The 26,827-nt window shown below is 29.6% G+C and overlaps 1 protein-coding gene across 2 annotated transcripts in view; it reads right to left on the bottom strand.

Annotated features, from left to right (window-relative positions):
* Positions 1–9,553: 9,553 nt before the first annotated feature.
* Loxl2 (Lysyl oxidase-like 2) overlaps positions 9,554–26,827 on the bottom strand; it is an 82,587-nt gene continuing 65,313 nt past the window's right edge. The window contains exons 5-9 of one of the 2 annotated variants that reach the window (XM_075370911.1): positions 24,179–24,266; positions 19,195–19,446; positions 17,581–17,842; positions 13,151–13,403; positions 9,554–9,847 (exon numbers count right to left, since the gene is read on the bottom strand). In XM_075370911.1, the coding sequence (XP_075227026.1) occupies positions 9,725–9,847; positions 13,151–13,403; positions 17,581–17,842; positions 19,195–19,446; positions 24,179–24,266 (978 nt within the window). In that variant the 3' untranslated portion in view covers positions 9,554–9,724. The remainder of the gene's footprint in view (positions 9,848–13,150; positions 13,404–17,580; positions 17,843–19,194; positions 19,447–24,178; positions 24,267–26,827) is intronic. The other variant, XM_075370990.1, reaches the window with a different exon arrangement.

Here is a 26,827-nt window from a genome sequence, read left to right as displayed (position 1 = left end):
TTAATTTTTTAAAGGTCTAAATTTATTACACTAAAAACGAGCGTTTTTAACTTTTACAAATTCATAACATTTTTCTGTTAAGTTTTATTGTTTTGTTTTTAAAAGCGAAAGTTAATTTTCTTTAGTTTCGTTTTTATTAATAAGTTGATTTTATTTCTTTTTCATAAAATAATCACATCCATTTTTTCAAAATTAATTTCTCCTCAAGTTTTGATAATAAAATTTATGCATTTTTTAGTCACTTAATAAAGTTGTATAGTACTTCAAACCTAAAAAATAACTGTTTCTGTCATCGTATTTTTCTGTTTTACGTTGGATATCGTTAAAAATATGGGATATACAGTTCTATGTACTGTTTTTTCTATTTTCAGGTGAAAAAACATAATAAACCATCAAGTATACCCCTTAAGTAATGCCTTATAATTTCAGAGTGACCTCATTTCACTGGGGTAACTGAAATGCGGGTGAAATTTTTCGCGAGCCGTAACTCGATAACAAAGCGTTTTCGGACTTTTTTTCCTTATTTCAAGCTTTAGTCAGTTCCCAAATTATTTCGCTTTCCTCCTGAACTATTTTGAATGTTAATCAATAAAGTTATTTCTGTGGTTGAACTGAATTAAATTTAAATAACATTTATAAATACAGGCACTTGCAGTAAACATTAAGAATGTAAATATAATATTATATTTATTTGGTAATTTGCATGTTCTGTAATATGTTATTATTATAATGTGCCTGAAATAGCACATTGCATCTAAAATAATATATTGCCTTAAAATGTAATTCAACATTTAAAAAAATGAATTACTACTAAAGATGCAATGTAAAATATTTTTATCACATTTTAAATTAAAACCTAATTTACTGAAAAATAAATAAATAAACAGCATGAATTCTTCCTTTTTTGATGTAAGGAATTTATATAAACTGGTGGGATTCAATGAAAACAAATATATTAATTTTGAAAAGAATCAATATTCTTTAAAAAAAAAATTATTAATTATTGTAAAGGAAGTATTAAATCAATATTTTTTTATCTAGATTTAAAAAAAAATATGGGTTTCTATGTTCAACCTGTATGTGTTTGTGTAATATTTACTAGTATCATCAACTTTTGTTTTTATAAATGGAACACTTTTGATATTTTATTTTAGTTCAGTAAATTTTTCTCTGGCGGTAACAATTTTTCTCATAATTTTAGTGGAAGATAATTTAATTTTATTGCCAGTTTGGACAATTTGAAAATGTTTTTTTTAATTTTATATAATAAATTTTTTTTTAAATTTTTATCATAACATAGTACTGAATTTTTAAAGCATAATAACGTATAAATACATGTACACACAGACACAAACACGCAAGCTTCTTAAAGAAAAAGAAAAAAAAATTATGGGATTCAGTAGCACAGATCAAGGTAATAGGGACAGTTGTGTGAGTACTTATGTTGTGGCAATAGTTTATTGACTATTATTTTAATCATTTATTAATCTCTTTATTATTCCTGAGTTGTGTTCCTTTGTTTATTATTTATTTGTTCAAGAAGCAACATACTGTGTTTTGTGGAATGACTAACTGAAGTCAATTATTTTGATTCAATGTCCCTTTCTTTGTGCATATGAAAAGGAGTTTTTTCCATGTGAAAACAATACACATGGTCAGTTTAATCAGTTCAAAAAACCAGAATTTGTTCTCAAACAGAAAATACGGAGAGAGCCACCAGTATTAGAAGAAAGTGATTGAATGAATTAGATAATCAGCAATCCTAAAGTACTAAACATCCATCTCTTGTCGGAGCCTTGGGTACTAATTACAAAAACAATCATTCGTGAAGTTGTATGTAAAACGTTGGATTTGTAAGCATACAACATTTAGCTATTACAAGAATTAAAACGTTAAAATTTGATACAGAGACACGTTTCCAGTTCCAGTTGAAATAAAGACAAAATTTGTGAAAAAGAATCTTTGTTAAATGATGTAATATTTAGATGATCTATGTATAATTTTTGTAAGAAGCAACTTTTCATTTTTATGACTGTTAATAAATAAAATTCAGGAATATGGGTATCAAAAACTGACACAAGATTTTTGAGATAGCATGCAACACACCTAAAAACATCTAGCTTAAAAATCTTAATTAAACCATCTAAAGTAATACTAAATTGATTTCTTACATTTAGATGAAATTATTTTTCTTGAAATATAAATAAATAAATACTTAAATGAAGTAAATACAACAAATGAGGTAACAAGTCTGTTCTCATCAAGGGGCCATGTTCCAGTAGGCCATCTTACTAATTACGACTTCATTACTTCTGTTTTAGAACGTTAATCCAATAAAAACACCACTACCTTACTGAAAAAAATATTTCTCTGATGAATTTTTTGAATTGGTTGCAAAATACACAAACATGTATTCGATTGCAACCAAGGGAAAATCCCTAGAAACTAATAGTGTGGAATTAAAAAAATTCTTTGTCATTAATCTAATAACGGGTGCTACTAGATATCCAAGGCCAACAATATATTGGCAGCAAGGCAATGCTTTGCCATTCATAGCTGAGAACATGTTGCAAGATAGGTTTCTAAGTTTAAGAATTAATTTACATTTTGTGGATACAGTTAACATTCCACAAGAGTGAAAAAAATAAGTTATGGAAAGTTCAGCCTGTTATTGACAGTGTCAGAAATATGTGTCTTTCAATTCCTTGGAATAAAGTTAATTTTTCGATTGATGAGCAAATGATCCCCTTTTATGGAAAGTGCTCAATTAGGCAATTTGTTAAATATAACCATGCCCTGTTGGTTTAAAAATGTTCATGATTACAAGTGCTACAGGGATAGTATTGGATTTTGCGATCTATCAAGGCATAACCACTTGTTTAACAAATAAAGAATTGGGTCTTGGGCCATCTGTTGTGTTGCACTTAGTGGAGAACATTCCAGTTGGAAGTTTTGTCTACTTTGACAGATTTTTCACAATATTATTACTTGAAAAACTGTTTTGATTTGGTCACAGAGGCAACTGAAACAATTTTGACAAATAAAGTGAGAAGTCAAGTTAAATTCCAACAGCAAACTTGCCTCTTTTCAAAAAATTGAAAAGAGGCAAGTCTGGTCAGCATGTCAGATCTGATGAAAAAATTGTAATTGTTGAATGGATGGACAATAAAAATGTTCTAGTGGTTTCAACATGTAGTAGTGTTGAACCTCAAGAACAAATTCAGCGCTGGTAACAAAAAAAAATTACTATTACTTGCCTATCCATTGTATTGCATTACAATCGATCTATGGGTGGGGTTAACTTATGTGGCCAGTTGATGAAGTTGTACAAGGTATAGTTCTGCATACGAAAATGGATCCTAAAAGTTATTTTGTATTTCATTGATCTGGCAACTGTTAACAGCTGGCTGCAGAACAAAGAATCTGCCAAGAAAAATAAACTTCCACATACAGATACAATGGAAATTTTAAAGTTTTGACTTTAGCTTGCTGAAGGACTGCTGGCAACTGATAAGCTTAGAAGACATACCAAAGATTCAGACACTGATGAAGCTGGTTCTTCACCTGAAAAACTGTCTAAGTATTACAACTCACTCGTTCTAATTCCCTGTAATGACAAAAGGTATGATGGGTATGGCCACTTCCCAACTGTTGATATTACATCTTCAAGAATTGCAGGCTGAAAAACTGCAAAAGCAGAGTAAATACTCGGTGTGAGAAAAGCAATGTATACCTCTGTTTTCTTAACAACCAAATCTGTTTTAAAGCTTTCCATAAAAAGTGAAAATTTGTTTTATTTATGTTATATGATCTACTTTATTAGGCTATCATTTAAAAGTTTTGATTTTTAAAATAAACTATTTTTTGTTTTCAAATAAAATAAATGGCAATTATGTTAATTTCATTATTAATTGGCTTTTTATGAGAATGTTATTTTATAACTAGTTTTTTTATAAATTTATATTATGTGTGAACTGAATTTTAATTATGTTTTATTCTGAAAGGTAATTTTTGTTAATTAGACAATTTTTTATCAATATTAATTTTTGTATGTAATATATTATTAAATATCCAGTAATGCATTACTATTATAATTATTTTTGTCAACGCTGAAGTATTTTTTATTTCAGTGTGTGACTGTTTTATAGATTGAAGTAAGTTATAATTTTTTTATTTTTTTTTAACACATTCTCATTTTACTCAATATAACCTTAACTAGCATAATCATGCTGGTTAGAATTTTTCCTTCATAAAAAAAAAACATAACCAGCTGGTTGCTTTTCATGGAAACTTGCTGGAAATTTTTTTTTATTTTTCTGTTAGTCAGAAAAATAATCCTATGTCAGATAGACATGGGATAAAGAGCATTAAAAAGGGTGAAGAGATTACTAAAAAGGTTTTCAGGTTGGAAAGGGTTAGCACTATTACACAATTGCTAGTTACAATAATAATAATCTGTTGGTTCTATATCCCTTATTCACTAATCTTTATGTAACTGGGTAGAGGATCTCATATATTGAAATTACTACAAATTAGCGCCATCAAATGAGTGACTAGAACTAAATGAAATGAAACGGCGCATGCTCAGATGTAAGTGTAAGAGTAGGGATAAAACCACATTTTAAACCTGCGCAGTAGAAGTGTTCTGATTTTGTATTTTGAACATCGATTTCTGTATAACTATATATCTGATCTGTATATAAATTTTCTACAACTGTCCGTAAATTTCTGCTTGTGTTGCGAAAATGATCGTTCTTTGATCATCTGACTTGAATAAAATAAGCATCCTTGCCATCACGATTATAGTCGTGCAAACGTACAATGGTTTTATTTAGTTGCCAGCCAGTCATTCTACGGCGCTGGAATGTGCTTCAGTATTGAACACCTTATTTTATTTTACGTCATAAGGATCTATCCAGTTATATAGCGATCAGTACCCTTATTAAACGTAAAAATTTTTAAGCAAGTCTGCAATTAAATATTGTTTCCCCTTAAAATTTCCTGAGACTCTTATTCCATAAAAAAATTATTGGTTTACACTACTTAATTAGAATTATAACCTATACTTTCGATGGTTTTGTAAATCCGCTTCACAAATTAAAATTATCGTTCATTTTCAAAATTAATTTACTTTGCTGAATAAAAATTATAACTTATATTTTCAGCAATAATATCATCTATTTAATTTTGTAGATAAACATTATTAATTTCAAATTCTTCATAGGGTCCTATTATTTGACTTGATGTAGGGAATTTATTTGGAGGTTGTACGGAAATTTGGAAGAAAGGTAGTAGATTAAAATTGACCAATTATACCATTTAATAATAATTATATGGATAATTTTATTATTGTATAGCTGGGAATTTAAATTTTCGGGAATATAGTTCTGGTAATGATGAGGGTACTGGTTTAGGATATTGCGGCGTTTGTTTTTGAATGAATTTAAAATTACTGGTATTATTGACTGAAGGTACTAATTTAATATTACAATTACTGTTAATATTGCTATTATTTACAAATTAAATTTATTTGTTTTTAATTGGAAGTTCTTGGTAGATGTACTCAGTGCTTCTTGTGAGTAATTGTTTAATAAAATTTGTTTTATATCGTTCTACTCGGGAACAGTACTACTTATTATTGACTTTAAATCTGTTGTCTTAATTTTTTCCAATTAAAAATTAGATATTCATTTTGGAAATCATCAGTGTTATCCCTGAGATAAAATTTAGCAACTAATTCGTCACACAAAGTGATTAATTGGTGTAGCAATGATTGATCTGAAAAATCAGGGATCCTGTCTACAATTTTCTTTTCTAATATTGGTGTTGCAATTTTAAATACAAATTAACAATCTTTACAAATATACACAATAAAATAATTATTATAAAAATTAATTTTTTTACTAAATATTTTTTTTCTTACTAACAATACTAAATTCATTACTTATTCATCATGTGTTGCCTTGAAGTAGATTGTTGCCTTTGAAGTTGTGGTTTTTAATTCCTAAAAGATTGTTTCCTTCGTGGTTGGTTGTTGCCTTACAGTCAGTCAGGAACTGCATACATGAAGTCCTTGTCAACTGGATAAAATGGTAGATCGATTTCCGCTCGCTTCCGGTGTTGAAGCTTTTGAAGATTCAATCGACCAGGAAACGTCCAAGCTCCATCAATTGCTGCTTTCGATGTGTACTCCATTGAATAATGTGCTCATATTCTTGTCCGATGATTTCTCTGCAGCCAAGAATTATATTCACTAATTCTTTGAGAAACCGATGCATCTCATTAATGATTCAAAGTTGAAGAAATTATTTTAATTAACTTCTTGAGATGACTTGTAGTTACCTTCATTAACGATTGAAATCAAAATTAGCATCATATGCACCGATACAATTTGAAGGGTCTGGTAGGATCCTTCAAATTGTATCTTCGCCTTTCAAATTGACTGCGCTAGTTATGATAAAACACATGCCTCTTTTTAAAAAAAGAAAATACTTTATTTATTATATGTTTAATTTATACCAGTTAATCCACATTTAATTGTTTTAATAATTAATTATATGATTATTATAATATTTGTGTACATGCTATATTAATTTATATAAAACATCCATGTTTTATATTACATAATGAAACTAGAACTTTACATTACAGAGTCTATTGAAGAATTGATTAAAATTTATTATAATTAAAATAAAGAAACAAAGGCTGTAGCTGCATTGGATTCTAACATGCAGTGGTTTCCTAGAATTCACTGAAGCCGGATGCACGTGGCTTATGCACATGCATCCGTAGCAATGTGTCAACTGTTCACCGTCATATAACTTATATATATATAGATAGTGATTTCATTATGTAGTGTATGATCTTATGCTAATATTCAAAAGACTTTCACACAAAACTTTATGAAAATTAGAAGGAAAGCTTTGGTTAAAAATTAATACATATTTTTATAGGTAAAAAGCCTTAGCTTATGCTCGGGAGGAGCCATTTTACAATGTCTATTTTCATTCTTTTTCTTATTTTAATCAAGATGAAAGTTTCTTGTTACATTTCTTGGAATACATTATTTTTATACTAGTAGTGTTCTTTTGGAATCCACTCCACATGTTAAATAAAACTATTATGTAAAATATATTCTAAAAAGTAAAATTTGCTAAAAAAATCTGTTTTTTGAACTTACTTTCATTGACTTCCTGTAATTATTTAAATTTAACATTTTAACATTGGTGACAGAATAAGGTGACAATTAATTTATTAAAATATTATTAATTATACAATTGTTCTCAAAGAGTGTGCCTCCTTTTTGAGACCCTGGGAAGCTGCAACTTCCTCACAGAAGCCCCACTTATATTTCATATTTTTATTCCCACTTTCAGTTCAGTGTCATAGGACACACATCCAGTGAAACTAGTGCATACCACTTAGGTGTTTTTGGAAACCCATGTATATGGCTGCTAGATGATGCAACACTAGTCTCTTGATTGTTTGAGGAGTTTCTCAAATTTTCTGTTTTAGGATGGTTTACTGTTGAATAGTTTACTATCAATTGAATATTATTTGATCAAGTCAGCTAAGTTTTTGAAGTATTTTTTCTTGCATGCATTTTTAAAAATGGATCAATTTTTACTAAATAGCAATAAGCGATGTGAGAGTGAAATTGAAGAGAGCAGAGGTCACCAATCGATGGGAAGAATGTGAAGCATAAAAATTGAAAATATGATGTCAGCATTTGGACTTTGGTTTAACATTGAGAGAAACGATGTTACATAATGGCAAAGAATATAGCTCATAACGAAGGACCTCAATGGTAATTAATTAAAAAATTAAAAGAGAAGGAATTTGGCTAGCTGAATGAGATTGCAGAATAAGTGTGATGATGACTAATTTTCTATATATCCTTTATAGATAGCAGTAATATTATAGGAGACCTTCTCTTCTTTAAAAGTGTCACTGCTACTGGAAAGGCTCAAGACTTACTCAAGATGCTTGGTATTTTTATACCACTTTTATTACAGATTGGAGTGATTAAGTGCATTGGTGTCTGTACTGATGGTGGTCGTTCTGTGTTTGGCTGTTATGAAGAATTGCTGACTTTTATTTGAAGCAAAGTCCTTGAAGTACTGTAGACCCACTGCATTATTTACAGGAAAGTATTCATGCCAATATATCTGAGTCATATATTGATCTAGGTGTTGAATGTAATGAATGCAGTAAACTATAAAATACTTGGTGGTTGAAGGAAAGATTTTCAAAAAGTGAGTGAGGATGTGGGATTAGAATACATGTCTTTGTTGTACTACAGTACTTTGCGATGGCTTTCTCATTGTAATGTATTGTCTCATACTGCTGAACTGTGACAAGAAGTGTTCATTCTGTTTAAAGAGGAGGAAAACAAGTTTACCAAACATTTTGTGAATGAAGGTTTTTTGGTAAAATTAGCATATTTATGTGATACCTTTGAAAAGCTGATTGCTCCGAATATGATGTTGCAGAAAAGCAACATGTACCTTTCAAAGTTGATGAGAGAATTTTAATTTTTACAGAAAAATTGAATTATAATAAATTGAAATGAATGAAGATGGAGGCCAAGAATTTTTCTCCTTTTTTCAACAATTTTTACCTGAAATAGTGTTGGTTTCTTTAGAGGTATGAAATCCATTTTTAAATAAAATTTAATCACATCTTTAAGATATAGTTACAAAATGATAATATTGATAAATTTGTGTCAATTCAAGATACATTTAATGGCATTGCTCCATCTGAATTTACCGTAGCAGAAGAAGAGAATGTGATTGAATTGTCTTGTGACAGTATGCTGAAAATACAATTTAGCAACATGGAATTAACTGAATTTTGGATGTCAGTAAAAGATGAATATCCACTCCTAAGTGGTAAAGCTCAGAGAATTTTGATCACATATGCGACTTCTTGTCTGTTTGAAGCTGGGTTTTTGGTAGTTGCTATGGTAAATAAGTCTCATGTGAAAATCATTGTGTAGAAGGAAATAAGGGTTACTGTGTACAGTTGAATTCCAAGATTTGAGAAAGTGTGCGCCGATCGACAGGCTCATCATCGCACAAATTATTAAAATTACTTGAATTTTTTCAAATACATTTTTTTTGTTATTTAGAATGTGTATTATTTTTTTTTTACTTAACTTTTTCAAAAAAATATTGGCTAAAAAAAAGTGTTCTTGTTAGAATTTGACATGCGCACATTGGGAAAATCTGGCGTTAGCAAGGAAGCCAAAAATTGAAAAAGTTTAGGAACCTCGGGGTTAATAAATTGGTGGTGGTGTTTTTAATTTGATACAGATATCTTGAAGCCAATGGTTAAAGAAGATTTAAAAAAAGTGTTATTTACTCATTATCTCACGATACTGAGGCTGAACAATAAATATCTTAGGTGAATTATCCTTGACCAATACTCAATCAGAAATAAAATTTGTTCGATCTGAATGGTAAAACTAGCTGAATGTATAAAGCTCAAAAGATAATACATCTAAGTAATTAGATACAAAAGGAATAATTTGGGTTTGAATGAAAGGATGAACTATCAATACATAAATAAATTTATTTGTCTATAAAAATAAATAATATACAATTTAACTGTGATAAATACAAAATCCCTCTAATTGTAAAAGGGAACAAATAAGAGATTTCTTTAATAAAAAATAAAAAAAAAAAAATATTGTGTGGTTCTTTTATTATTGATATAGCATTCTTCATGGCCTTTGTATAGTGCAGTCATTTATGCTTACCGAAGATTGAGTGTAGTACATATTACACACAGCAGCATTATTGTCGAATGTCATTTCTGGTACCTTGAACTCTGGGTTAATTGACACCTGAAAGAAAATTAATTTAGAGTAAACATAATTTTTCTTTTATTCAAATAATTTTAAAATTTTGATAAAAATTGTAGTCTATGTGTTCCTGAATTTGTTGACCTGACCATTTTATTCTAATTTTGATGGTCAAATTTTTCTTATCAAATAATGATACTAAACGTGATATGATTATGTGATACAACAAATATTATTCAGTGTCAAAGAACAATCATTAAAAGGAAATGTTCCTAGATTAAATAAGCCCATAAAGTTACAATAAAAATTCCAAAAATCGGCACTAAAATCAACTAATACAAAAAATAAAATTCAACATAAAACTTTTGTTGTCAATACTGTTAGTAATTTTATAAAGACATGAATACACTTTTCAGCTATATTTATTTCACAATTAGTAATTCAATGTTTTTCTATTATTTTTCTGTTATTAATAATATTTAAGTTACAAAGTACTGTATTGATAAAAAACAAATTCTTCTATTTTCATTTTTGCTAAAATTGATGCTTTGAGGTGCCCAACTCTGAAGTAATAAAAATAAAAAACAAATAAAATTCATCCTATTTATTTTTTGAGCTTTCTAATTTGGAACACATTATTGTGAAATATGTAGTATAATGGATATTAGAGGTCTGAAAAATTGTTGACTTCCAAAGAGAGTGGTAGAATCTCAGCCTTTGATTCACTATATTCCAGATTTGAATCCCAATTAGGTCTGACATTTTTTCATGTGCTACAAAATGTCCATACCATGTTCTCATACATCCTAACAGCTTATGAGAAAAAGTAATCATCTAAAAAAATAATTTTCTTTTAAATTATACAGTGATTCAAAGAAACGGGAAATCTTGAAAGTTGTGTTGGTAGCTGTGGGCGATTGATACCACTTGATAAGTGGCGCCAGCCTCTCTAACCTAATCTGCCATTTAGTTGTCATGGATCCTTGGAGTGGTGCGCAACGTGCATTTGCTATCAAAGCGTTTTACATAAACAATGACAGTGTGGAGGGAGCGCTTAGAGAATTTTGCGGTCATTTTAATCTGGGACGGCACGACCGTGTTCCATCAACACATGGATATCTAATTTTGAGGAAACTGGTTCGGCAATGAAAAAGAAACCTCCAGGCCGTGAGCGAACCGTCTGTACACCACAGAATGTTCAAGCTTTACAAGATGCTGTCACACGAAGTCCACATCGGTCAATCTGTCATCGCTCAGCATCTTTACAATTGCGTAGTTCAAGTGTTCAAAGAATGTTAGTGAAAGACTTGCAATACCATTCATACAAGTTGCAGATCGTCCAGACTCTGAAACCGAACGATGCAGTTGTGTGAGCACAATTCTGTAATGTAATGCTTCAGAAGATAAATGATAACGAAGAGTTTGTTCACGAACTGTGGATGTCAGACGAAGCGCATTTCCACCTCAGTGTCCGTTGCACAGCCAGAAAGTGATCATGTGGTGTATGCTATGTCATCTTACGGTGTTATAGGCCCTTATTTTTTTGAGGATGACAACAGTCTTGCGATTACAGTGACGTCGGCTTGTTACGTAGCCATGCTTGAAACCTTTGTTGTGGAACAACAAAAGAGATTTCCACCGATTCTTAACACAGCCTGATTTCAACAAGACGGAGCAACGTCACATACTGCACGAATATCGATGGCCGCTGTATGCCGATTGTTTGGACAACGTGTCATTTCACGAAATGGTGACATTAGATGCCCTCCCAGATCGCCTGATCTCTCAGCTTGCGATTACTTTTTGTGGGGGTCACCTTAAAAGCAAAGTGTTCCACAGTAGACCTGCTACAACGGAAGAACTGAAGGCAAAGATCCGAGAAGCAATTGCGGAAATTCCAGTTGAGATGTTACATCAAACCATGAACAATTTAATGAAGAGACTTCATGAGTGTTTACGTAGAAGAGGAGGTCACCTGGAAGATGTCATCTTTAAAAAATAAACTAAAATGTATGTATCCTAAAATAGCAACATTTGTACAATTACATGAAATAAAATTCATTTTCTAAAAAAAATTTTTCATTAACGTTATTTAATTTTTTAAATTTCCCTTTTCTTTGAATCACTCTGTATAAAGGGATAGGGATAAATAAACTATTAAAGGATGGAGAGATACCATAATGGAGTCATATCTAGAAGAATGTTGAACTTTATGAACATTTGTTTTAATGTTTTAAAATTCAAATTAATGGTTAGCAGTTTAAAACAATATATACCATCAAAAATCATTTAAAAATTTAGAAAAGCCTAAAAGTAAGATTTATAATTTTTTTTCTTGTTTACTTTTGTTGGTTTTTACACTTCAACTATTTTACCTAATCTAGTAGAAATTTCTTAAATATTTAGGTAGAAACAATTTTCAACCTTTATCCATGGTACATCTCTAAATAAAGGAATTCAGCTGTCTTGAAATTTGTTTGATTATTTTTTCTACTGTAATGGATTCTAACTTTGTATATGATAAGTTGCATTGAACATCTACTTTTAAACGGTTAATTCTAACCATCTCAATGTGGTTAGAATCTAACCACAGTGAGATTCCAACTTGTACAAATTTCTACTATAATTATGGATTCTGGTAAAAATAAGGATATAAGAGAAAAATAATTTTCATATTTCTCAATGGAAAAAAATATTTAATTAAGTTCATTTAAAGCAACATGCTATTTTTAAAAGAGTATTTAGAAAACAATTTTGTTTCTTGAGATCAGTAGCCTAAAATAAAATTTTATTTTGAAAATTTAAGAAATTCTTGCACATAAGTAATAATTTTAAAAATCTTTGAAACCAAATCAAACCAAACCAAATTAAATCATTCTAGATTTGCATAATCTCTGAGACCTTTGAAATTAAAATTCTGCATGAATATCACTAATTTTATTTGGCGCATAATATATTATTGTTATTCGATGTCTTAGAGAAAAACCTGGATGGTGTATGGGTAGACGCAAGTAATTTTCTTTCGACCCTGTAACTGTTTTGTGAAAAAACAGAGGTAAAACTGCAGTTACCTGCTAATGGAAATACAGTAATATGTTTTTAAATGACGTTTCTGTTTTGGTTGATACGAGTATGTCCAAGATGTATAGTCAGTCAAAGCCAGATAGATTAACAAAATATTCTGATGCAATAAGTAGTTTCAAGACACAGTGTGCAAGCTGCTAATGTGCACAATATGTACAATAGGATTAAATTGTCTGGTGCAGTTTGTCTATAATATATTTGAATATAATTAATCTTACTTATTCTATAATTTTCATAAATGATTGTTTTTTCCTATCATACCTTGAATGTGTAGATGCCAGGTTTTAGTTCAGAAATATCTACCCACTGACAATCGATATTGTATCGATAAATATCTGTGCAGTTAACAGATATTCCTTGATCACCATAATTTGCACAAGCATACACAGGTCGTACACCTGGCAGGCATTGGTTATCTTCTAAACAAAATGATGCTTTATGTCCTTCTGCAACTTTTCTACCATATTTATCCAATACATCAAATGTTGCAAAGACTTCCATGCTATGGTAATGCCTAAAAAAGAGAAAAAGTACTTATTACTGATGCAGGCTGTAAAAAAAAAATGTGGAAAAGGTACAGTAAAGTACAACAGCTGTAATAAAGCTTATAAATCTATCGATGAAAACATGAATGGTGCTAATAGCGAGGAATATTATCTTGATATTAGAAAATATTCATGCATACGAATATCATCTTAATAAGTCTCAGAGAGTTATATAGCTTTCAATTAGTCCCATACATATCAGATTGGATCATGCTACAATTTTTATTTTCTCATTTCAACATTTCCTGACTAATAGTTCCTGATTTCAGAATTCCTTCAGCAGCTTGTAATTTTTTGTAGCTCATGATTTCTTTTGTAGCATATGATCATGAGCTACAAAAGGAGATATCTGTTCATTATTTCCCCAATGTATGGGGAAACCTATTCATTATTTTGACACATCATTCATGATAAACACCATAATTTTAAATATTTTATTAATTTTTCATATTATTTTTATTCTAAATTTTTTTATTTCAAAAATCACTCATTTTAATATGTTGTATTTTGGTTGTTGTTGGTGTAATGACCATTTTTAAAACTTCCAAAAACAATTAAAAGAGCAGAAGTTTTATTGTGTTAAAGATTATATTAATACTGATATGGACTTTGAATAATATAACTAAAATTTAGGGCAAATTATGTGAAATCCAAGAGAAAATAGTTTTCCATCAAAAATTTATTGGATTTTGCAAGATTTCACTATATACACATATGAGTATATACTTGCTGAAAAATTTTTATCATAATACTCTTTACAAAAAGAGTTTTCATGTTTTTATTAAATGATAAAAGAAGGCAAAACTAACCCCTATTGTAAGGTTAGTTAAAGATTTATAGCTTAAATTTAACTTAAACTTCTTACATTCAACTACTTTTAGCTAATCTCATTAAAAGTTTTCAATCCAATTCGTTGGTTTTTTGTGTGTTAAAGCTTTACTTCTCATCAAATGGACTGGTTTTGACTTTTATTTTTTTTTTGTCGAAGTTCCTCTTGAAGTCCTTTCATTATGTTCTTCATGTGACCTAAATAGAAGAATTTAAATGAACAATTAAGTTATCACTTACTATTTTAAAAATATTTTTAATTTCTGTCATCATTGTATTAAATTGTTGTCGTATAATAACATATAACTTGCTATCATGTTGATAGTTTTTGCATTTTTATCCAGATTTTATGAAAGTTACTTGAAAACTATGTGGAAATTGTAATAAATAAATATAAAATATATGTTTTTAAAGCTTGACTACAAAAGTGTAAATTTAAAGACACTGCAAATTTAAATTTAATAAACCCCATTATTTTCCTTTATCATTAACTTTATTTGTATTATTCTGTTTAATTTACAAGCCTTTTTTCCATTTTCATAGCAAAATCAACACAATCCTAGAATTATGAAATGCTGCAATATTTTTCAAATTTATGAACACAAATTATTAGACATGTTCTAAGTAAGGTAAGATTGTCAGAATTCCAAGTAAATTACTAGATGAAACCATTCACCATTTTAATGTCTGTAAAGCACCATTGCCAGATTCATATTGTTCTGCAAGCTCCTCCACTGCATGCTGATGTTAAGGCCTGAACTACTTAATGTTATAAGAATCTGGCTGATTCAATAAGTTAAAATACTGATTATACTTAGATTAGTACTTCAAGAGAATATAATTCATGAAAAAAGGTCACAATAATTAAGTTCTTTTTTTCTAATTACAAGAATTTTTAGATTTCGTTAGTGTTATTTTATTCTCTGTAGCCTGATGGAAGAAACATTTATTTTGCATAAAACCATTAAGTAAAGTATGGTTCATATTCTTTCTTGCTTTAACAACTACAATGCTGTACAGTTATTTCTCATTCTATATAATATATCAGAAGAAAAGCGAAGCTATCCCAAATAAAACTGTAATTGGGAAATCTTTACAGTGTTAACAGTGGGTGCAGTGTTAATTTTTTCATAGTTGTTATTTTACTTCCTTGTGTGTAGTAAAGGAAGTATTGTGATCGCAAAAAAATTCAGTTTTCAGATTTCAATGGAAGTTTGCATTTAGACCATCCCTGAATCCATTTTGAATAGTTTCGGCGTGATGTCTGTACGTCAGAATCTTATAAACAGGTGAACTAATCATATATTAAAGAGTTTAATGGGTAAGATATATTAAGACATCCAGGTATAACTTTTTTTGGTGATGAAAGGACTTGTAGAAGATAGAGATTGAAATGTTTAAAATAGATAATTGAGATTGTAGGATGTAGTAATTATATTACATTTTTAAAAAAAGCATAAAGCAGAAAGGAGAAGAGTATTACATCAAACTAGCCAACTGAATGATAACTTAAAAATATCTGATGTGTGTACCACATGACTTCCTTGTACATCTATTAAATTACTTATACTTATTTTTCTAAAATGAAAGTACATGAAATTTTATTTCATTAATAACTTCAGATATTTTTTTATAATTTTTTTTTTAGTTTTATTGAAGAATATTTATTGTAAAATTGTTTTTACTATCAGAGGTTAATAATTATTAATAAATCAATATATTTAAAAAAAAAAAAACAAAAAAGTAAAAATAAAAGGAGATGAAGTCTGGTTCGAACCGATGTGCCATCCCCTTGTAAGATCCAAATATTTAATTAATTAAAATTTCATTTGGCTTTAACTCTGGAACCAATAAAAATAAGTACCACTTGATATATCGTTGAAAAGCTCTCAATGAGAGTTTATTACTGCAGTTAAGAAACAGTCCAAAATCCAATTTTTTTTTTTTGATTTTGAGCTTTTTTGGACACTTTTGATTTAGTCTATTGAAATCAAAAATGGAGGTGCACAACTGAATATTACAACAGTCCTAAATCCAAAATTTCAACGTCCTATTGAGTTATGCAAGATACATCGCACATACATATGTACGTACGTACACACGTCACGCCAAAACTAACCAAACGGGATATTTCCATTGAAATCTGAAAACTGAAATTTTTCACTTTCACTTTACTTTGTACATGGAAGTAAAAACACACAATCTTTTTACTTCCTTGTACGAGTACAAAAATTTTAGATTTAAGTGAAATATCCATTTCGACCATCCCTGAAACCATTTTGACTAGTTCACCGTGATGTCTGTATCTATGTACATAGGTATCTAACACAACTCAAAAACAGTTAGCTGTAGAATTTTTAAATCTTTGATTTAGGATTTTGTAACATCTAGTTGTACACCACCCCTTTCGATTGCAATCAACTGGACCAAAATTAAAAAAAAGATTGAATTTTTGACTCTTTCTTAACAGCAGTAATAAGCCCTCATTGAGAGCTTTTCAATGATGTATCATAAGTGGTACTTATTTTTATTGGTCCCAGAGTTATAGCCAAATAAAATTTTAATGAATTAAATATTGGATCTTACAAGGGGAAGGCACAATGGTTCAAATCAGATTTCATTCCTTTTTTTTTGACTTTTTTTAATTTAAATATATTGATTTATTAATAATCAATCATTAACCTCTGATTGAAAAAAAAATTAAAAAATATTTAAAAAAATTACAATTAATAATTCAATAACAATAAAAAAAAATTTTAAATCAGAAGTTATTAATAAAATAAAATTTTATGTACTTTTAAAAATTGTATATGTAATTTAATAGGTGTACAAGGAAGGATGTGGTGTCCACATCAGATGTTTTATCTTTGTATTTTAGTTAATACTTAAATTGAAATTCTCTATTGTTTTATCCTATATGTACTATTATTGTTATGTTGTTTAATGATTGTAATTAAATAGCTGTGAAAAGTTTCTAATAAACATATTCTGTTTTTCATTAGAAAAATAAGACATCTGTAGTTTTAAAATTTAATTTTTTTTAAATTCCATTTATAAAAAAAAATCAGTGGCATTTCAGATGAAGATTTACTAAGAATTATCATATTTAGCTTCAGTATTATTATTATCATTATTATGGATGACTGCTACTCACTTTTTATGTGAATTTCAACACTAATAATCAAATAAATAAATAATATGTAATATTCAGTTTATAAGACACCTTTATGGTATGTTATATATCTTTCAAACAATTGAGCATCTAATGCCAATTCTTTTACATTTAACACAAATCTAAAAAAAAAATGTTTTACTTACATATGACACTGATGAAATTGCCACAGATGTTTAGGAACAGCTGACCGAAAATCTGCTGTACCTGTATTGTGAATCATAGCTGTAAATCTTAAAAGACGTCTAGGTTGGAGGTGCCAATTGTAGTGATTTTCACGTTGCAGCTGGTATGCTGCAGATGCTAAACAATTTTCTTCCATAGCACACTGAAGGTAATACAGCTGCTTATCTTCAAGGTGTGCTGATCTTTGGATCTCATAATGATCAATCACAAGATCTGCCATGACTATAATCAAAAAAGACAATTTTTATGAGTGTTTTGCATTCCATTGTGAAGGAAATTAGAAACTTCATTTTGCATTCCACCAAGTTTTAATTTACTCAATAAATAATTATAATCTATTAAATGACATGTCATTAACAGTTTTTAACAAATGGTTCATATTAAATAGAATGTAGCTATAGCAGAATTTTTTGAGAAAAATGTAGGAAGTTATTAGGCACTTCATCTTACATGTTGCTGGACTATTATGTTATTGTTGGGTTCTTATAAGTAATATTATACTTGTTATTGATTACAGTAATATTGTACTCTATGAACTGTGAAACAGTATATGAAAATTATATTTTGAATGAATGTTCAGGAATATATATATTTTGAAAATAGATAAGTTGGAAAACAATATCATTTAAAAATATTTAAAATAAAAAATATTAGTAAACAAAATTTATAAACCTCATTTTATAACAAAAATAAAAAAGAAATTGTATTAACTTGTATTAATTTTATTTTAAGTTGCCAATCTTTCTTGCCTGTTTCTGGTAGTTGTGGATCTATTATTATTTCTTATTCATAAATAGTTGCATAAAAATAAAAGTAACTAAGTGTTAATTATCAAGACACTTTTATCAGTATGTTTTAGAATGAATTTAATTATTATTCTTAATTAAAATATACTAGTAAATTTTGGCACATTCAAAACAGGTTGGTAAATCAAGTCCAAAAGTCTGGTTTTTTTAACTCATAGTCCTAAATGTGTGGAAAATTGATTTTCAATAGAAGGTGCTTTAGGTTGTTAGAGAATACTCAAAACTGCATAGAGATAAACAGTCTTTAATTTATAGCTGGATAATCATGTACATATTAATATATATGTTTACGCACAATATCTCGAAAACTGATCATTGGCAATTAACGCGATAAAGTAAACTTATCTAATTATTATGTTTGGTGGTTTATATTTCATATAATATTAAAAATATAATAAAAATGAAGTGTAATGACTGTCATGTCATTACACAAGTTAGAAGGTATGACTTGTGGTTATAAACAAAATAAACAACATATGAGGATTATAAGTGTCATACAAAATTAGATTTATACTAACACTGTCTAACATTTTCAGAAAGTTTTGGATGCCATTTATTTTAAATTAATTTCTGGCCTTTAATATGTGCAGATGAGATAGTTATAGAACGAAGCTTGTCATAGTAACAAAATTGCTATAACAAGTCTCATACTAATTTCATTCTTATAATTTATTCCAATGAACATTAACTGCAACACTGTTGATACTCTTTACCATGTTCTATGACTTACTAAGGATATCACAGAAAATTTTTTAAAATAGTTTTTACCTGGACTGCAAACAACAGAAGCAATATTCTCTCGTGTTCCAGGACACTGCACATTGTAAGTTTGGTCATACAGACAATGTTCCAAACTAGCTTCATTTCCTCTACACTGTACACCACTCAGAAGCATTTTTGATCTGTTTCCTCCAAAAAAATCAGTTTGAATAGCTGCATTAGCATAACCAAAACCTAACTGACGACACACTACACTGGCTTCCAGTAGACTCCAACCATCACCACAAATTACTCCCCAGTCTGAGAAAAAAATATAAATCTGTTTAAAAAGAAAGATAATTTTCATTAAACTAAATAAATTTATGGTGTTACAGTATTTAAGAACATAAAGAAAAATTCATGTAATGTCTGTTAATAAACTAACCTTAACAATTCATGTTATACAGGTGATATAAAATATATATTTATAATTATGTGAAAATAAAAAGTAAGATACCTCTCATTACTTTGCTATGAGTGCTATCTATTTCAATGCAGAAAATTTATTTTTTTGATTATGTGGAATGTTGGATTAATTCAATTAAAAGGTATGTGATTACTTCAATTTACTCAGACAGAGAACATAACTATTTTTAATATAAAATCTATTATTATCCAAGATAAGATTATTTTTTATTTGTTTTATTTGAGAAGAAATATGTTTCACTCTAGTTCAATATTTTCTTCCTTAATACTTTTACAATGAATTTCTTTAAAAATTCTGGATCTGCTATTTTTAGCAAGCAATTTAATCTAAATAATAATATATACACTAATTCATTTATTGCTAATATGGGGTATGATAATGTTTGATGATAGACTTTTTTTGGATGTAATGAAAAATGGAAACCTTATTTACTGACACAAATAGTGCATTGAATAGTTTACTGTTGTTGAACAGGTAAATGAGGTAAGTAGCCAATTTTAGGTTTACTTTAACATAAAGTTAAATTGGAAACAGATTACTGGAAAAACTATTTTTATGGAAGTATTGCTAAGTTACACTAATATACGTGGTTGGTAATTATGTACAGTTTTAAGATTAATTATGTTTATCTGTGAATAAATTTAAATTGATTTGGTTAGATTTGGTTTATGATTAGGTTTTGATTAATAGATTTGCTAAATAAATTTAGTTTGTTAGATTTTGTTTTGCTGTAAAAAAATTTGGTTTTGTGAATAAGTATCTTTAGCTGATCTTTAAAACTTATTTTTGTTTCTTCAATAAATTCAGTCTGGATTTTATTGTTAAAAATCAATTTAAAGCCTTGACTGGAACTTAATTTAATCAATTTTATACCAATTTAAAAAAAATCAAAATTTGATACAAAATTATTAATATCGATGTTTATAAATGATTTTATGACACTAGTTTATGTGTTTCTATTAATGTTTGTTCTGTATACTATTTTTATAGTTTTTATAGTCACTGATAATTAATTGTATTAGACAAAATGTATCAACATGAATTTAGGATAAATACCTAAGTTACTTATAAAGTATAAGCAAGCAATAAGAAGTTATAATCAAAGTACTAACTAAAACATGTTTGTGACCACCATAATAATAAATTACATTATTTTATTAATTTTTAACTTGTAATTTCATTTATGTTAAGTGATATAAGAATTACATAGACTGATCATTAATGTATGCAGAAAATTAATACAAAAAAAGATATGAGGTACACATAGAGAAATATGTATATTTATATGTGGAAATATAGCAACAAATTTCATCTTGTGTAGTTGGACTGATTAATACTTACTAATGACACTGACACCACTAGCTATCATAAAGAAATATCCAGCAATTTCTTGTCTGAAGTGAAGAGTTATAGGAACAGTCTGTCATTTCTCTCAACATTAGTAGCATATTTACTGAATAATGACTGGTGCCTTATTCAGACAACACTAAACACAACAAAATTATTACACCTACATGATGTAATGGCCAGCTGATACTGGTCAACCAGTGAATTAAGAAATTTCTGAAAATATGTTAGTAACACTTCTGGCTAAATTTTAAAAAAAGTTGAAAATAGTCCTTTGAATGCATAATTCAAATTATCTGGGAAGTGAATAATTTTTTAATTTGTCTTTTAAAATCCTTGCATATTATATTTTGTGTACAGACCATATTAAATATTATTGAGGTTTTTGTATAAGGTATTTAATATGACGGGCATTCTCTTTAACTGGAATAGAAGTTTGTTTCAGATGATGGTTGTGAACAGATGGTTGAAACTGAATAGTTTTGTGTTTAAATGGCAGTTCCATATCCAGTGGCAGTAGTTACCACATTGATTGCTACAGTATACTAAGAAAATTATTTCCTCTGGCTGGAATAGAAAAACACAAATTTACCTTAATACTTCATCTGTGTTATAAAGGAGATTGTGCCAGAGTAAAGTTAGCTTTTACTACTCTTTTTAGGGAATTTATTTTCATAGTCACAAAAAAAGATACAAAGGATAATCTTTAAATGTGAATGAGGTACCATGATAGTTGCACGTACAATTGACATGTCGAGTACCAGGATGTTTCTTAATGGTAGTGTGCTAACCTTGTTAGAAAAGCTGTTTATAGTATATGATCACAAAGAAATTTTTTAAACTATTTTTTTAAATGCATATGCCAATTAATATAGTAGAACAACCAACAAATATATAAAAATAGTGAAAAATTTTAAAAAAGAAGTCCACAATAATGTCAAAAAAACCAAAAAAATATCAAACAATATGCATCAATGTATTAACAATTTATACATAAATATTCATAAACACCTTGGGTTTACAAATTTTTATAATTATGACTCCAATAAAAACTGCAGTGTGCATACATTATAATTCATAATATACCCTAAAAGTAACACAAAATGTACTAAATTTACAGTTGTCAACAGATTTAAATTAGATGCAAATATAACATGTCAAAAACACGTGATTTGGTAAAGAATCAAATGATTTGTATTACTGTAAACAAAAATACCCAGTTATTACCAATAAAGATGAGAGATGAAACAAATTAGTAAAATTAACTATTTAGTTAATATATATATATATATATAAAAAATCTGAAAAAATGATAATTAAAATAGCAGATTGCATTATATAAAGAGTATTCTTCTACCACTTGCTGAAATGTTTTGAGAATTGCACCAGAATCAGCAAAAATATATATAAAAAGTGAGTTTGGGTATGATAGTTCTGAAGATAATATTACACATAAATAAAATATACAATAAAATATTACACAATTATAAAATTGTTGTTACTTATTTTGAAGTGTATTTTTTCAGAACTAGTTTTTTTTATTCCTTTATGTATTGTTTGAAACCATTATGGTTTTCATGATGTGATAAAGAAATCACTCTCTTAAAGTGGATAGTCATTCTCAAGAACACTTCTATGTCAGATATATTAGGGAAATGGGAAAACACATCTTCAGAGTTTAATTATTACATGCCAGCATGCCAAACCCATTAAAATGTAGGTGTCACTCGGTTACAGAAGTGATATTTTATGTAGTGTTTGTTAATATTATGTGTAATATATTACACTACCATTTACTATTTCACTGTGCAGTCAGAGAACGGATTGTCTGTGTAAATTGTGTTTTGTTTTTTAGGGAACCCAACTCATTGTAGCCAGTAAAGCAACTGACTTATGCCTTCTAAGTCAGTTGCTTTACATTCATTGACTATAAGAGTGACTCCTGACCCCATAGGGGAAGTCACCGACTCTGTTCTAAGCCCTTAAGAGCTTTACTGGAGGTCATCTTTGAAACCTTGGCTTTTGCCATATTCCAGTTTGCCTTGGCCAGGATACCACCAATGCGAATGCCATGAGTGACATTCCCATCGGTGTACTACTGTTTAATGAACTCAAAACAAAACACATCTTAGCGAGTCTTAAATAAGACTGAAAATAACTAATTAACAAAGGAATTGAACTACGTAACCCTACAAGGTAAAAGTAAGTTCAACACACAACACAAAACATACAAAATATTACATGGAACAATAAAAACACAGTAACATTAAAACAAAGGACTAGAACAACAACAAATATATAATTTATAAAACAAAACATCAACAAAAATAGAATAAAAGAGAAATCCAAGCAGAGCTCTAGATCTCTTCAGCAATCCTTTCCTTTACTAAGTACACTACAAAACTCTCCAATATTGTCCATTCAGCCTGGCTCCTCCAGTTTACACGGAGATCCAACACCGACCCAATAAGATCAAGCCGACAGATGGTTTCTGTATGCATTAACTCATATTTCGAGCATACGGATAAATCATACGGGTGCATAAAGAACATGGTGGGTGTTGTCCAATTGTCCACACTGAGGACACGTACCAGAATCTACCAGGCTGTCTCTAAAAGCACCATGTCTGGAAAGAAATTACGTCACATATTTATTAGGGTGCACCCAAGAGGCGTCCCGCAAACCAACAACATTTGGGGAGAGATCATGTGTATAACGTCCACCATCTGCCTCATCTCATCTGGCTAGTCATTAGGCATTGCCTTGTTTAATTTCTTGAACTTTATCCGAAGTCAACTCACCGACTTCTTAGCAACATACTGCAGCTGCTTCTCAGATGCAATAAAGTCTATTGATTTCACGCCTGCAATCACCAATACTGTCTCCCATGAAATAGTACGATAACCACCCATTACTGTTAACAATATTAGGCTTTGAGCCCTTAATAATATGTCCTGATAAATTTTATATTTTAGCCTATCTGCCCAAACAGGTGCTGTGTATAGCATAATAGCCTTGCACACGCCTTTATACAGAATGCTCATGGTCTTTTAAGACCCCAGTCAGGATTGACCACACGTCGATTACTGAAGAAGGCATTGCAGGCTCTCTCCATGGCGTATTGAAGGTGCTTCTTAAATTACAGTTTCTCATCAAGAAACACCACAAGATAGTTTTGAATTAATTGTGAAAAATACACATACACTTTCAAAAACATACCTGAGTTTCCCAGCCGAACTTCAACTCTGCCCTCATCATGAACTCTTCCACCAGCAAGCCTGATACGTATTCCTTCTCTATAGAAATCCTAAAAATGTATAAGTAATTTTTTACATAATTCTATAGTTATTATATTATGATTATGTATATTCCAATAAAAAGGTTTTTTCCAAATGCTGAAAAAAGTCATGAATATTTAAAATAAACATATACAGTATATACATTTCCATATTGGAAATGCATATGTTCTATCACATTACAATGTAATTTTTCCTCGTCACAGTTATTTTATTGTAGAACAATGATTTAGTTTTTGTGGATTACCAGAACATTATTTTTTAACTGTTGAAACAATTTATATGTTCAAAGAAAATTTCTTTAATAAGCCGAACTGTCATAATATTACCATTTCTTAACATTAACCTGGTAATTATATCCTAGTTATTTTATGGTGGGAAAACTCATTAACTTGTAAGTAGTTCAATCATCTTTGACTCAGTCATTTAATAACATCAATTAATGTCTTAACATTTATAGATAAATATTTAAAATTTGGTGGAAGGATCTCTTTTGTAATTTAGACATCCTTTAAGAATAATAATTTTTAAATAGTTTTTTATATAAGAGATGAAAGAGTAGATTTAAACAGGGATGAAAGCTTTTCCAGTGATTATCATATATAAAAAAATATTTAGGGGTAGAATCTTCAATCACAGTAAATAGAGGTTTCTCATAATGTTTAAAAGGGCTATTATAATTTTAATGACTCATTACAATTGAGAATCTCAGTTCAATCAACATTCTTCTTATAACCCTGACCCCCCCATTGGGGAAGACACCTGCCTTGTGACGATCCTGATTGCTACACCACCCCCTTCATTCATTCCTAGCACTGATGGGCTTTACCAGAGGTTATCTTTTAGACCCTCTAATCCTGATAACATATCACAGTCATTAGACTGGCCTCTGTCAGGATGCCACTGCTGGAAATGTCTGCAAATAAGGCATTTGCAGACATTTCCATCAGTTTATCTTCCAATTATTACCATCTACCATAACTTACAACTTACAACCGTCAACTATCAAATTAACTGATTCGCAAAGCGCAATTCACATGCCTTTCTTGTATGAAGCTAAAGGTTTCATACCAAAATTCTTATGAAATCTAACTTCAGTTATATTATGAACTTACATCATTACGTGAATGAATCTTTAGACACCAAAATACTATCCTTACACCAACAAATAAGTGTTTGCAAGAATGACGATTTTGTCCTACAGTCCAGTTTAAAGTTCCCTTGATTTACTTAAAAATCAAGAAACAGATTCACAAATTTAAGAAGCCTCTAATGAAAACATACCCTATCTTTCTCTGCTCTGGTCTGATTTTGGGAGCAAGATTAATCACCCTATCACACTAAAACTCCATCACAGAGTTCTCCATTCTAACTGAAGTTTCATGCCAAGTTGCCTATTTTGCAAAATAAACACCCAGGCAGGCCTCTAGCCACCCGGATTGCTCTTCTATCTTTACATTTATAACAACATCAAACTCCTTCAGCCATCCTCTGCAGGGATAAGAAAGCCAGCAACTACGTTCCACTGCCTTTTGGCTTTCCAATTAAATTGCATATCAAAACCAGAATTGATCCTTGGAAGCTCTGTAACTGTTTAGGTATGTTCAGCTTTGTACCTGGGGCAGACGTATAAGATATGGGGCATCTATCACTAATATGAAGATTCAATGCCTTCTCAAAAGTTTTTCCAATAATTGGCAAAAGTATTACTGACTTATAAGAGGATCTTACCGTGTGGTACTTATCACCACCTTTAAACAACTTAAGAACACCTTTTTCCCAGCAAACAAGGAAATAGCAAGCAAAGAGCATCCTATTAAAAATTTTTGTCAAAGTACCAACACAAATTCTGACAAAAGAGACAAGGAGCTCCACCGAGATTTCATTGAAACCTGGGGCTTTATTCCTTCTAGAACAGTATGTTACCTGACATACCTCTGCCTCTGTTACTTTCACAGATAAAACATCAGACCAAAAAGCAGCAACTTCTCAGAATTGCAAACGATACAAGGTTTCATTAGTCACAATATCATCCAGCAATAAATCATTCAATAGAGTATTTTAAATCTCATATTTATTAGAAACGGCACGCTACTGGGTCGAGAGAGCCGATAAAAGAATATTTTTTTTATGTTTACACCCTAGGACAACACAAACAACACCCCAAGCATCCTTATTTCCACGCTGTCTAACAAAAGAACGCCAAGAATCCCTTTTTGATGTCCTGACCAATTGAAAATATTCAGATTTCTGATAGTCATCTACATAACTGTTTGTCGTTTAGGATCACTCTCCCACTGCTGAGCAGCTCTCCTGAGATGGTAAACAAACTGTTTCAACAAAGACAAATGCCTAGTCTACCATTAAAATGTGGCAAATATATTTTACCATATGTAGATGTTATTGTAGTACATAGATAAATACAAATTTTAATTACTGTATGAAATTTATAATTGATTTCAGTAAAATTTTATGTGTGAGTACAGGTACTATGTCTCAATAATTTATGGGAAACATTATGTTAGCCAAAATATTTTTTACTCTAATGAAAAAAACAACTTTTAGATAAAAA

The sequence above is a fragment of the Lycorma delicatula genome, chromosome 1 (genome assembly GCF_047948215.1).
Source record: "Lycorma delicatula isolate Av1 chromosome 1, ASM4794821v1, whole genome shotgun sequence".
Classification (NCBI taxonomy): Eukaryota; Metazoa; Arthropoda; class Insecta; order Hemiptera; family Fulgoridae; genus Lycorma; species Lycorma delicatula.
The sequence above is the reverse complement of the archived record's forward strand: the minus strand, read 5'-3'. Positions and strand labels throughout refer to the sequence as shown.